The sequence below is a fragment of the Stegodyphus dumicola genome, chromosome 2, assembly GCF_044657685.1.
Source record: "Stegodyphus dumicola isolate Sdum_Otavi_A_Nest chromosome 2, ASM4465768v1".
Classification (NCBI taxonomy): Eukaryota; Metazoa; Arthropoda; class Arachnida; order Araneae; family Eresidae; genus Stegodyphus; species Stegodyphus dumicola.
Genome location: NC_140769.1, coordinates 17919014 through 17932979, shown reverse-complemented (window position 1 = coordinate 17932979; position 13966 = coordinate 17919014). Strand labels below are relative to the sequence as shown.

At 35.4% G+C, this 13966-nt stretch overlaps 1 protein-coding gene across 3 annotated transcripts in view; it reads left to right on the top strand.

Annotated features, from left to right (window-relative positions):
- The window catches only part of LOC118196964 (OTU domain-containing protein 7B-like), a 90388-nt gene that overhangs the window by 50469 nt on the left and 25953 nt on the right, over positions 1-13966 (top strand). For all 3 annotated transcript variants that reach the window (XM_085810480.1, XM_085810481.1, XM_035368437.2), the window contains 2 exons: positions 4894-4992; positions 9518-9645. In XM_085810480.1, coding sequence (XP_085666606.1) covers positions 4894-4992; positions 9518-9645 — 227 coding nt within the window. The remainder of the gene's footprint in view (positions 1-4893; positions 4993-9517; positions 9646-13966) is intronic.

The following is a 13966-nucleotide window of genomic DNA, read 5'->3' as shown; positions in this document are numbered from 1 at the left end:
GGGTCAAGGCATTGTTGCAGTTATGAAGAGGTCTTATAGCAAGCAACTTGTGAGAGCTGAAATTCATGGTGTTGAAAGAAGATGGAAATGCTAACTTGGAGTGTGCTTGATGAAGCAAAAGCTATTCAGCAAACTCTGGAAATCTGTGTCCTTGCATTACATACAAAACTGTTTAAGTAAAGCCTGGAGACATATAAAGATGCTTATCCTGTTGACAGTGATACCTCTTCACCTGATGAATGGAATAGTCTGCAAGACATTGAGAACCCTTCTGTTAGTTTTAAGGAGTTTGTAAATGTAGACGATGGTATTGCCATGTGGGCTGCAGTGGAATCTGATGTACAAGTTATTATGTCTGAGGTGCAAGAAATTTCATCAGAAAAAAGTGAGGTGGACAATATCATTTTGTACTCACCCGCCAGGAAATGCTACATGCCTTGGACACTATAGAACATTTTGCTGCAACATCCAAATTGACCACTGCCATTTTTGTTCCCATCTGCGACAGTGAAATATATGGGAATTTTTAACCAAAATATTATCTGTGATTTTAACCAAAATATTTTCATCATTATCATTAAAATTTGAGTCTCCCTGATGGTTTCTTTATATATTATTATTTGTGCAAATTTCCAACATCTTGAAGTAATTATAAAACTGAATAAAATTTATTCCATACATGCCCTGCAGAATACAAAGGAGTGATTGAATTTGCAGAGTAATATAAGTACCATATTAATGCCAAAAATCTGTATTTGTGCAGCTGCCAAGCACTGCTGTAAAAGCTCATACTCGATGTGGCATTGACTCAAACAGATTTTGAATGTATACCTGATTAGCATTCCATATTGTTTTTATCCGAGCCTAGAGAAAGTCTGTCTTGGCAGAGGGATGTCTGTCATAAATAAATTGTTGACTTGTGAAATCCCTAACTTGTTCTATAAGCAACATGTCTAGTGAATGGGCAGGCAAAGGAAGAAGGGCTATCTGATATGCTGAGAAGAAATCTTCAATATTTTAAATAACATGTGAATGAACATTATATTGTACTGAGAGTACCTTCAATTTAGAGAGGATGAGATCGTCCATCATGCTCACTGGTACCTCAATGACAGGTGTGGCAGTAGTCCAGTGTGACTCAGGTTAAGGCACTCCAAAAAATAGCATTGACCCCTATAATGTCTAGTGCATACTTGTTTATCACTGTGTTCCAAATTGAAGCCAAATTCATTAGGAAAGGCAAATTGTTGACAGTTGTGGTACTGCATAGCTGTGTTTATGACCCATTGTAGTCACAGGCATTGAGGATTTTTTATCATAGAAATCCTGTGTAAAGGAATGCATGCAGGAAATTCACAACACAGCAGACATGGGTAAGTTGTTCGAGTTCACAATGGAACATTTGTAGTAGTATTCCAATGTTTGCCCATCATGCAGAGGAAATATGTGTTTGTTATCCTCTGGTGATGTAAGATTTTTTTCTCCATTGTCAAGTTTGTGACTTTTTGTTTCTCTGTTTCCACACACACATCACCGGAGAAGCATTATGCCCTTTACAAATTGTGATTTCATGATAGGAAAATCCTGCATTTTGCATATCGATCATTTGGCCTTGAAATACTATGTATACACTTGTACTATGTACTTGAAACACTTGTGTATATTGGGCCTTTTGTCATTGGTGAGACGTTGTTTTAAAAATGGATAGATTACTAATCTGCTTTCTCCATAGAATTTTATTACAAAGTTATTCTTTAAAATTAAAATTAATTCTAAACATAAACAGCGATACCAGTTGCTTCAAGAAAATTATTTCATTACACTTGTTACCACATTTGCTTTGACCTAAAGGTGGAGTAGTTATGCGACAGTTGTGATGTTTCATGAAATGTTTCTTGCTGGTAGATAATGAAACACTGTACTTAACATTATATTACAGCTCTCTTTTTATACAGCTAAGATGGAGCTACTCTGCCTTGCATAAGCAATCTCTGTGAAATTCCAATTATTTATTTCATATCATTATCTGCTTTAAATTTCCTCTTAGTTTATTCACGTGATTTCTTCATGGGGCTGTGAAAAGTCACTGAGCTTTTGTGATGGAAAACAGTGATTGTCTTTTTAAAATTTATTTAAAAACTTTACATAGGCTTTAGAGCAACTTTTCTGACTCGTTGCGTCTTGCTCGCTTGACATTTCTCAGCCTAAACCAAACATTTAAATTTTTTTTGCCAGATCAGGTGTTTGTCCTTAATGTGTCTTCTGTGCATTTTCACTGGCCCACGGCAGACATTGCTGTTCGTTCTCAAGAGAAACAAGAAGTTCTCTAATATAAACTTGTTGTTTTTTACAGGCTGTTATTTTTACAAAAGAGAGTTTTACACTCTTTTGCAAGAAAATCGAAGCACCAAGAAGGACTTTTGCAATCGTGATGAAATTTTGTATGCAAAAACATCTTGATTGAACATGCAAATAATACGAATTGTGATCATAGCGCGCAATTCGCAAAATATAAAATGAGTAACGGAGGCAGAAAATTTAACTTTTTTTTTGTTGCTGCCATTGTAATTCCATAAAGAAGCAACTAAAGATGCCATTACGATGATATCGAACACCTTGCAGACAACTAAACAACTTTGAACCTGGTCGCATAGTAGGGTTGCGTGAAGTTGGGTGGTCATACCGAGCAATAGGCAAGGAAATTGCCTACGAAATAAAGGCTTTGGAAGGCCAAGGAGCATAAATGCAAGGCAAGATAGGAGGATTGTTCTCAAGGACTGAATTGCTCAACGGTATCATTGTCGACTATTCAATGTCGACTATACAGCGACATCTATAGCTCCCATGGTACCCATGGCACTTGTTTGAGGCGGGATTATGCTCATAGAGGCCTTTAAAATGTTTGCCTTTGACTCCACAACTTCGGCAGAGTTGTCTGCAGTGATCTTGCAGCTGATCATCATGATTGGCATCGTATAGTATTCATCGCTGGAGAGGACTACATGTCTGGAGATGATGTAGCCAGCGGTCCCAATCAGCCTTTGTTTTGCAAAAGCGTACAGCTATAATCCCTGGTGTGATGGTGTGGGCTGCTATTTCTTATGATAGCAGGTCATCATTAGTCATCCTCCGTACATCTTTAACAGCTCATATAAATATATCGGCTAAGTTTACCGGCCGCAGGATGATATGGCCATACCATTCTGCGGCCGGTTGCATTATCCTTCATGGCACACCATCCTGGTAAAGCCAGGCAACATACCACTTGCATATCTCTGGACTGTCTCCCTGTAGTTGATAGTCTTCCTTGGCCAGGAAGGTCACCAGACCTTTCACCAATCGAGCATGTCTGGGGCATGGTAGGCAGCCAGATTCGGGCATCACAAAATATCACAGATCTGGAGCGATAGCTAATGAATGCCTGGCAGAATGTGTCGCAGGATGACATTAGGAACCTCTCTACCACTCCTTGCCTCGACGAATTCAAGCGTGCAATTCCGCCAGGGGCGGTTCGACCAACTACTAATTTGAACACTTAGTGGGTGATTGTGAGCTGTGAACTGGTACCATGACCTTGATTTTTTAATCATTATATTATCTGTATATGAACTATACACATATTCAATTTCATCAAAAACAACCACTTCCTTCATGTTGCTTTGATTTTTTTTTTTTTTTTTCAAAAGCATGTACAGTCAAAAGTCGTTAATTCGGACACCCATAATCCGGAATGATCTATAATCCGGACCTCAAAGCTACAAACTTTCTGCGCATGCGTCGCGTTGACGCATGCATGTAAGACCTTTACGGCTGCGAATATGCGTGTGCTCATGCCCAAAATACGTTTACGCACGCGCGTTTAATGTATAACGAACAGTATAAGCTAAGCTAAAATTATCTAATTCAGTATTGCGTTGTTCCTTAATTTTCGAATTGGATCTGGCTTATTATATTTTGCAGACTGTTAGAGCAATTTTATAAAAGTAAGCTTGAACTTTCGATTACGTCAAATAGAATTTACGATATATATTTACTAATATGTAAAGGATATACAAAGTGAAAGTATGTTTCGAAGTCCATTAAACAAAAAGTGGAGTTGCTGCAAAAAATGGATAAAGGCATATCCTGTGTTACTCTAACCATTCCGAAATCTGTTTATCAATTTCACTCTGCTCTGCGGCGGGGTGGAGGGGAAATAGAATTTCCGATATATATTTACTAATATGTAAAGGATATACAAAGCGAAAGTATCTTTCGGAGTCCATTAAACAAAAAGTGGAATTGTCGCAAAAAATAAATAAAGGCATATTCTTTGTTTATCTAACCATTCCGAAATCTGTTTATCAATTTCACGCTGCTCTGCGGCGGGGGGACGCCGTGGTGCGCAATGATTTGGAAGTTGATCTATCAGCACTATCCTTATCTTCAGGGCAGATGTTTTTATTTTATTTGGCTTATAATTCCTTACTAAATGTAGTATTTCATCTCAATGTATTCCGTCTTTAATATGATTTAAATCAAATTCTTCGTCATTATAATTCGCTTCCGATAGCGAAGAAAGTAAAGTAAATTTTGATACCCTTTAGATCATAATTGTTCTTTATTTCCTAAATTACGGTTTCATATTTTTAATTTTATAATTTCTGCATGCCATCTTACCAGATTTAAACTGATGATCTATAATCCGGAATCGCCAAAGTCCCGACGAGTCTGGATTAACGACTTTTGACTGTATATATACGAGATGCTTTAAAATTTGTTTAGAGTTTTGAATCACTTTTTGTGTAGATATGTATACATTTGTATGTATAGATGGTGATGAAAAAGTATCTAAATTGCTGGATATTTTTTAATTATCCTGTATAATATTTTCTGTGTAACTTCTTATTGCAGGTAGACTAAATTGGTGGCATTCTAGAAAAATCAGTCGCAAACTATGGCCCTTATCTACCACAGGTGATGGGAATTGCCTTCTTCATGCAGCATCACTAGGTAATTTTTTCTTTAAGTAACTTGTACTATGTTTTCAAGAATATAAGTCAATCCCAAAATTTTATCTAAATGATCAGTTGTTTTAGGTATACTTAGTATATAAGCCAGCCCTCTATTACAAAATCAGTGAGACAATTTTTTTTTTTTTTTAATCTCTGGAAGCAGAAAAGCCAAATTATAAAATCGTTTTAAAAAAACTAGACATTTCAGTTTTCTGAATGAAGAAGATTATTTTGCAGGTGACTGATAGTGGAAGTTAGACTTCCAGTAAATCAAATATCAAATAGGATCCATGCCATAATACAGTAGCAGGGTGGAATATAAAAGGGAAACTAATAAGTGTTTGATTTCGGGTGATGATAAATGCTACGATAACGTGTATTTAAGATTCTTAGATAAACCAATGAAAACAGTGGTTATGCCTGCAAAAATTTAGTTTTTAACATGCTTTGGCAACACATGCAGTCACTAATATTATTTCTGTGCTTCATAAAATTTAGAAAGAATAATAGTATATATATATATTTTCTATTTTATATGTAAATATTTCTTTATTAAATATTTTTTTATTTTATTCAGAAGGAAAATTATATGTATAATCACTTTTATTAACTTTTTCATTGCCTTCATTATTAAATATAAAGAATGTTATATGTTATTGTGTCTTAATAAAGAATGTTATTAGTTTTTATATCTGGCATATTAGACTTTTTTAGAGTTTTTATTTTTAAATTATTAACTTTGTCGTGGGAATTGATGACTAACAGAGAAACTTTATATGTTCAGTTTGTATGTCTGTAGATAGGAGTTTTGAGACAGGAGATGTGAAAAATGAGCCATGCCCTTACTGGGACTTGAACCTAGACCTCTCGAATATGCGCTGAATATGCTACCGTTACACCACAAAGGCATGCAGAAAGGAGGGAACTTCCTTGGAAATTGCGAGACTCAATCACCAAATTAAAATTGGGAGACCCAATCATCATCCATCACCTCTTAGTTTGGGCACACTTGTAGAGTCATTAGGAGTTTTGAGACAGTGAGGAATGCCGGTTCGAGCCTCAATGGGTCTCGAACCTGGACCACTCGAATATGCGGCGAGTGTGCTATCATTACACCATAAAGGTATACAGAAAGGGAGAAACTGGGTCTGTGACACTTAACCGACACCAGTTAGCCGATACGGACAGTTAGCCGATACGGACAGTTAGCCGACAAGGACATTTAGCCGACACAGAAAGTTAGCGGTCAGGACACTTAACTGTCAAGACATTTAGTCAACAGGTTACTAAGCTGACCTGTTGCAGTAACCTCTTGCCGTGGGCTTTCATTAGTGGGAGGAGCCAAACAATTTTGTAAGGGAAAGAATGTGGCATGATATAATGAGTAAAATAGTAATGAAACGTTAAGATATTAGAAATTTGAAAGATTAAAGAGCGAGATTGGAAAATCAATATCATTAAGTAAACAAGAAAAATTATTAATGATGTGAAAGTGTTCAAAAGAACCCAGTTGATTAAATGAAGAAGCTTTATGGATAATTTTTGAAAATCTGACATTAAGATGTAATTAAGTGATCACCATACTTAGCTAAAAAAATTCTTTTTTCCTTTCAAAATTTCATTCATATTCCCTGACGAGAAATTTCGTCGTTTTTTCAATTTGGCCAATATACACCAAACAGCACGATGCATATCAAACAATGCTAAATTAACACAATAATTAAAAAAAGCACATATGATGTCTTTAAGAATCAAAAAATGAATTTTACCGATATTGAAAAAAATAACTTAAATAATTTGAACTTATGGAAAATTTGAGAAATTTTGTAATTCATAGTAAGTTTGAATAATTATTGGGTACGTGTCAGCTAAACGTCACTGTTAGCTTAGTGTCCTGTTTACTAAATGTGTTGACAGTTAAGTTTCCCGTACCTAAATGTCCTGACGGCTAACTCTCTGTGTCAGCTAACTGTCCGTATTGGCTATGTGACCTGTAGGTTAAGTGTTCGTGTCGGCTAAGTGACCCTGTCGGCTAACTGGTATCAGTTAAGTGTCCGCGATCGGGGAGAAAATACCTTTTGAGTTTTAAGAGGTAATTTTTCAAATGATTTTTAATGCATTTATGGTATTGGTGTAAGTTTCATTGCAATGAACTTGAAGCCTGCCATGTGGCTAGTTATACCCTTATTTATAACTAGCAGAAGTACCCATTGGCAGTTAAGTTAGATTGAGAGTGATGCATTTAACAACAGAGAGAACAATACCGCTGTAAACCTTCTATAATAAAGATGCAAAAAATACGATTGATAGTCATACATTTTTCAGTCTGATGTGATATGGAACCCACATAAAAAATTTCGATAGAAAAATAAACTTCATTATATGATCACTCTTTCATTATATCAGCAACAATGGCACACAGTTTTAATGATTTTCACCTTTCTAATGAAATGGTCGTAAAAGCTCAAGTTCCACTTATTAATCAGAATTAGTATAGAGATTATTAATTATAAATTATTTCACTTAATATTCACTTACCACTCACATAATTAGTGACGCAAACAAACTTCCTTTTATATATATATATAGATTTTGTTAAACTTACAAATATTTGATTAACAAATTCTATGATTTAAAAGCAAGCAGTAGCAACACATTTCAAAATAAAGCATTTTTATCTCCAACGTACGAGACTGTTGCCACTCAAAGAAATGAGTGCAAAAATTAATGTTTTCGGAGTTTTTAATTAATATTTCAGCTGGTTAAAGTCGTATGCGGTCGAAATAGCTTCCCACGAATTTTTTTGAATCAGGAATAATGTATTTAATGTTTGGCAATGCTGTTTTTGTTTCATTGTAAAACTTAGAAATTTATTAACAAATTCTCCAATTTGAAAGCGAGCAGTGGCAACAACTTTCGAAATACAGATTTTCATCTCCAGCTTGTGAAACTGTTGCCACTCGGGAAAATGGGAGTGAAAATTATCGTTTTTTCAAGATTTCAATTAATATCTCTGATTTTAGCTACTTTTTTTGGAAAAGAATGGACGTCGACCTTTTCCAGGACCCATAAAAAAATTGTAGAAAGTTTGATGATGGTAACTATAATAGTGACTGAGTTATTAGCAAACAAATAGACTTTCTTCTTTATGTATATAGATGACTCACAGGAAGCAAGGATGTTAAACCTTTTGTGGTAATAGCTATTTTTTAACATTTATCTAAATCATCACTTCTCATCCAGGTTTCATGGAGCATGCATTTTTTACTTTTAATTGTATTATTATTTCTATACTATACTGCAATTTATAATGCATGTCATTCATCTTCCTTTTTTAGCAGGGCAAAAAAGGAACTGGAAACAAATATTTTTCCAGTTTTATTGATATATATATATACTGTCTGACTTAATTACAGAAATAAAAATCTAAAGCAATAAAAAGTATCTCTCATGTACAGTACAAAGTCCAAAATCTTAAATATCTAATTACCAGAATCATCTATTATCTGGAGATAATGCAAAACCTTTTTTTTTAACCTTATGTAGAAACAGACAATAATAACAAAAAAGCGAGACTACTGTAAATCGATTTTCCTTAAGATTAGCTTACATTTCTTTTGAAAAAAAAAAAAAAATATCCAATCAATATCTGACATATTGTTCCACTTTTAAGCACTTGCTGGTTAGGTAGTCGCATTTTCAGTTTTGGTCCAATAACTGAAGAAAAATTGCTCATATTCGCTTTCTTTTATTGGCATAGTAGGGAAGGAAACTCATTGAAAGTTATGCAGTTCCTTAACTTTATGATTTGATGCAGTTTATTAAAGTTTTAGTAAACAATGTCTCCATTTTACTTTTTCTCAAAACTATACATCCATCATTCAGCCAGTGAACATCAGAAGTTTCTGTAGAGAGAAATGCAGCTTTAAAGTAGCCTTTTCAAAATCGATGCAGCTGCGAGAACATCTGAGAATTCTTGAAATGTTTTTATATAAAACCTATTTGATGTATTTTATCCTGAGTCACCAAATTTCATGATGATGATACCCAAAAAATATGAAGGTTTTAAGATATGATAAGTGAAATCTTCCAATTCATGGAGTAAAGTGAAGAAATGCTAAATGAAAATGATGTAACAAAAGTTTTCACCTGGTGCCTTCTTGATATTATAATTACATAACTTTGTAACTAAGCAAGAAATTATTTCTTTCTACAAAATTAAAGAGAAAGTATTAATGCATGCATACTCCCCCCCCCGAAAAAAATCTTAATTAAAAGAAATGGTTAATAATACAAAATAAATGTTGCAATTTTTTTGTAAATTTTGGTTCCTTTAATATCATAAAAATGCTTCATCATTTCACAACAACTATTTCATATTTGTAATGATATAATTTCTGCATCACCTTGCTAGGTTAAAATTAATGTTTTAAATACTGAAATTTCCAGAATCAAATGGTTATAAATTTTTGTTTTATTGTATTATCAAAGAACTGTGTATAAATTTCTTACTTTTGATATAGGTATGTGGGGCTTTCATGATAGACTTTTAACTTTAAGAAAAGCTCTTCATTCACTTTTGACTTCAAGTTCCTACACAGATGCATTTTATCGAAGATGGCGTTGGCACACAGCATTGCAAAATAAAGAGGTAAATATTTTCTTTTTTATTCTTTCTTTCACCCCCCCCCAGTTTATCAACAAAATTGTATGCAAGTACGAAACCAAAGTTTCATAATGCAAAGCTAAACACTATTGTAAGTAGAAAATATCAGTCTCAAAATCAAGTTTTTTTTTTGTTGTTGTTGTTTTTTGTTTGTTTGTTTGTTTGTTTTTAATGTCAGACTTTAGATCACTGAGTAAGACTCCTTGTAATAACTTACTTACATCTTCTTTTATCGGTGGTTCTTGTGTTCTATTGGCCAAACAAAGACACTCTCCTTTAACTAAATCTATTTAATGAAGAGAAGACGATGTACAAATATTATATAGCACAGATTACAGAGTATCTAGTCTATGCCACTCTCAACCACTGTCATCAACCTCTCAACCCTCTCTGCTGTAAACTCTTAATTAGCTAAACATATGGGCGGCGCAGCGCCCTCTATCTCTTTTTTTTCTACATCACTCCCCACCTGTACTCTTTAATAAGAGTACACAAACTTACTTACATAACAATATCAACATTAATTAATAATGGATTAATACTAAATGGTACGACATATACAAATGAATAGTATAAAAGAATAATCTATACTAGTATATATCAAAGCCACAAATGAACATAATAATTAATAATATAATAAAAACTCAATAATATCAAAAGTTCTAAATTAAATCTCGAAAGGATATAACATCTGGATCGATCTTCTGAATTGTCCTTTGGGCGTGCGAATGAGGCACGCTCGAACATGTCCATCTCTTCCTATAGTCACGTTTTCAATTACACACATGTCCCAAAGTAGTTTGGATTGTTTAGGTCCTTCTACCAACACAACGTCTCCAGTCTTAAGGTTCCGCTCAGTTTTAGGATTAGCAAAGTTATGCGCATTTCTAAGATGGAGTAAATATTGTTCTTTCCACTTGATCCATGTTAATTTTAAGAGCTTAGATTTGTAAAGCTTCCTCCTAGTTAAAGTCTCTTTGTCGGATACCTTATTAAAAATTTCCAAGAAATGCTCGGGAAAGTTAAATGTACCACGTCCTGGCAATAAAAACTGTTAAGGTGTGAGCGGGCGAGGTTCACCCAGCTTGTTGCTCTCGTATGTTAAGGGTCTATTATTTAGCACACACTTGAGCTCAGTTAATATTGTAGAGAGTTCTTCGAAAGTCAGTAATGCTCTCCCTAAGATTTTCTTCAGAGGTTCGTAGACGCTTCTCATCAAACGCTCCCAGAACTCTCCCCACCATGGGGAACGCTCAGGTATGAGTTTCCATGTTACCTCTTTGGATGTCAAGAAATCACTCACACTTGGATCTGCTTTGATTCTTTTAAATCCTTTAATTATTTCACATGTGCTGCAGAAATTCTTGGCATTATCTGAATAAATCACTTTGCAGCTCCCTCTTCTTGCTAAAAAACATCATAATGAAAAAATGAAACTTTTTGCTGACATATCTGAAACCACTTCAATGTGTACAGCACGAGTGACGGCGCATGTAAATAAGGCTATGTACACCTTTTTGTGGTTATCCGCTTTTTCTCTAATAGTAACTGCTCCCCTTCAGTCGATGCCTACAACTATGAAAGGATTACTTTGGACTACACGATCTCTGGGTAACTGACCCGTTAATTGTTTGGCAGGCTTCACTGCAAACTTTTTACACACCAGGCAAGCGTTAATAACTTTCTTTACTACTTGTCTTCCTTTAGGTATCCAAAATTTATTCCTGACTTTGGACAATGTTGCCATGACTCCTGAATGGAATACTTTTATGTGTTCACTAAATATCACTAGTTCGGTGAACTTCGTTTTGGGCAGAATAATGGGATGTTTTTCGTCATCTATTAATTCTGCTTGTTCCAAACGACCTGTGACATGCAAAATACCTCTACTGTCCAGATATGGTGCTAAACTGTAAAGCTTGGAATCTGGTGTTATTAGATTATTCCTCTCTAGTTGTTGAATATCCGAAAAGTAATTCGCTCTCTGTACTTGTTTTATCCAGTACTCCTCAGCTTCTTGGATCTTCAATACAGTAAGAGGACCTTCTTCACAGGCACGTTTTCTTAGCTTGGCAACAAACCGCTTTACCCAAGCTGTAACTCTCAACAATTTTTCGAGACTGCTGAATTTGGTAATGTCTAACACATTTTCTTCTTTTGGAATAGTCACCTGAACATAAGTGCTTAAACGTTCCAAATTTTGAGTATCAGTTTCTACTTTAAACTTCTGCTCAGGCCATTGATCTTTAGAATCTTTCAACCATGATGGACCATACCACCAGTTATTATCTTTCACCAATGCATTTGCTGTTTCACCACGAGTTAGTTTATCTGCTGGGTTTTCCGACCCTGGACAATATTTCCACTTATCAGGCGAGGTACAGTCTTGTATTTCTGCAACTCTATTCGACACGAACTGCTTCCATTCACGCGCTGACCCCTTTATCCACCACAAGCAAATTTTGGATTCCGTCCACAGAACTAACCTACCTATTAAATCCTGAAACATTTTCAATAAATATTTTCCTAACCTAGCTGCAACTACAGCCCCCATCAATTCCAACCTAGGGAGGGACAACTTTTTTAACGGAGCTATCCTACTCTTCGACATTATAAACGACGTACATACCTCTCCTCTCTTATTCTTATATCTAAAATATGCCACTACTGACGCATCACTGAAAATATGAATTTCAACCGACTGACCTTTACTTAGAACTTCTGTTAAGTAGTACTTCTCTATTTTCAACGCATTTAATTCCTCAATTTCAGCGCACCACTTTATCCATTTGCACCGTAACTCCTTTGGCAACTCTGCATCCCACTCCAAACCTCTCTCCCATATTTCCTGCATCAGTCTCTTAACTCGCACCACAAATGGAGAAATAAATCCAACTGGGTCAAACACCTTAACTGCTGTGCTTAACACCGACCTTTTGCTATTTCTCAATGATTCTAAACTACTCAACAATGATGTAACGTCTACTCTCAAACCATCCTCTTCTAAGTTCCACACCAAGCCTAACACTTTCAACTTACTATCTCTCTCAGACCTACTTTCTTCACACAACCCTTTCTGAACCCACAAGTCATACAGCTCTTTAGAATTAGTGTTTAGCTTTCTCAAATTAAAACTCGCGTCTCTCAAAATAGATACCGCCTCTGATGAAAGACTGAAAGCTGATTCTACACTTTCGCCTCCATAACACAAATCGTCTGCATACAGTGAGCTATTTAACATCTCGACACAGTTTTTGTTTGTTTCCGCATATTTCTTTAAATGATGTTTGATCGTTGCACTCAATAAAAACGGTAAACAATTACATCCAAATAATAATCTGTTCGTTTGCATAATTTTAAAGTCCTCACTGTCATTATCAGGATACCAGAGAAATTTTAAATATTGCCTATCTTCCCTTGCTATCCAAATCATCAAAAACGCCTTTTCTATGTCACCGCAGAATCCAATTTTAAATTTTCGAAAGGCAAGAATGATATCCAAAATATTCGGATTTAGGTTTGGGCCCTTTTCTAAGCAATCGTTTAATGATAGCTTTCCTCTTTCGCAACTGCTGCAATTAAATACCATTCGAACTTGAGTGCTATTTTTATCTTTACGGACCACTGCTCGGAATGGCATAAAGTAACCCTCTCTCGTATCCTCACACTTTTGAATAATGTTGTTTTGTGTCTGAAATTTTATTATTTCCATAAACTGTTCCCTCACAAAGCTGTTACCTTTTAACTCTCGCTGCACCCTTTCGAACTGCCTTTTCGCTAAACCAAAATTATTTTCCAAATGCTCTGGACTCCTATTCCACAACAAGCGAGCCTCATACCTTCCGTCTACATATTTCAAATCCTCTTCAAATTGTTTAATTATTCGCTCATTGCCAGAACTCCTTTCCAACGCGCACTCTGAGATTCCTAGACTTTCAATCTCCCAAAGCTGACGAATCTGTTCCAATATTTTTAATTCCTCTTCCGAATCGATGTATATAAACAAGCCGGTGGAGTCTGACCCTGAACTTAGCTTCTTACTCTCTCCCCCCCACTCTTCCACTTAGTGTCCAACTGAATATGCTTTCTAAATAGTCTGTTAACCGATGTATTTTCCCCGTTAAAATGTAGTTCAAGTAATCATTCCCAATTAAAATCTGTACCTCTGCCACTTCACTATCACAGCTGTCAGATAAGTGAAATCCTTGTTGGTGAAGATTGTTTATAATTTCTGCAGATGGCCTGGGTAATGCATTGGAACATATGGTTTTTACTTCGAGTGCTTCGATGATTGGAGTGAACCCGG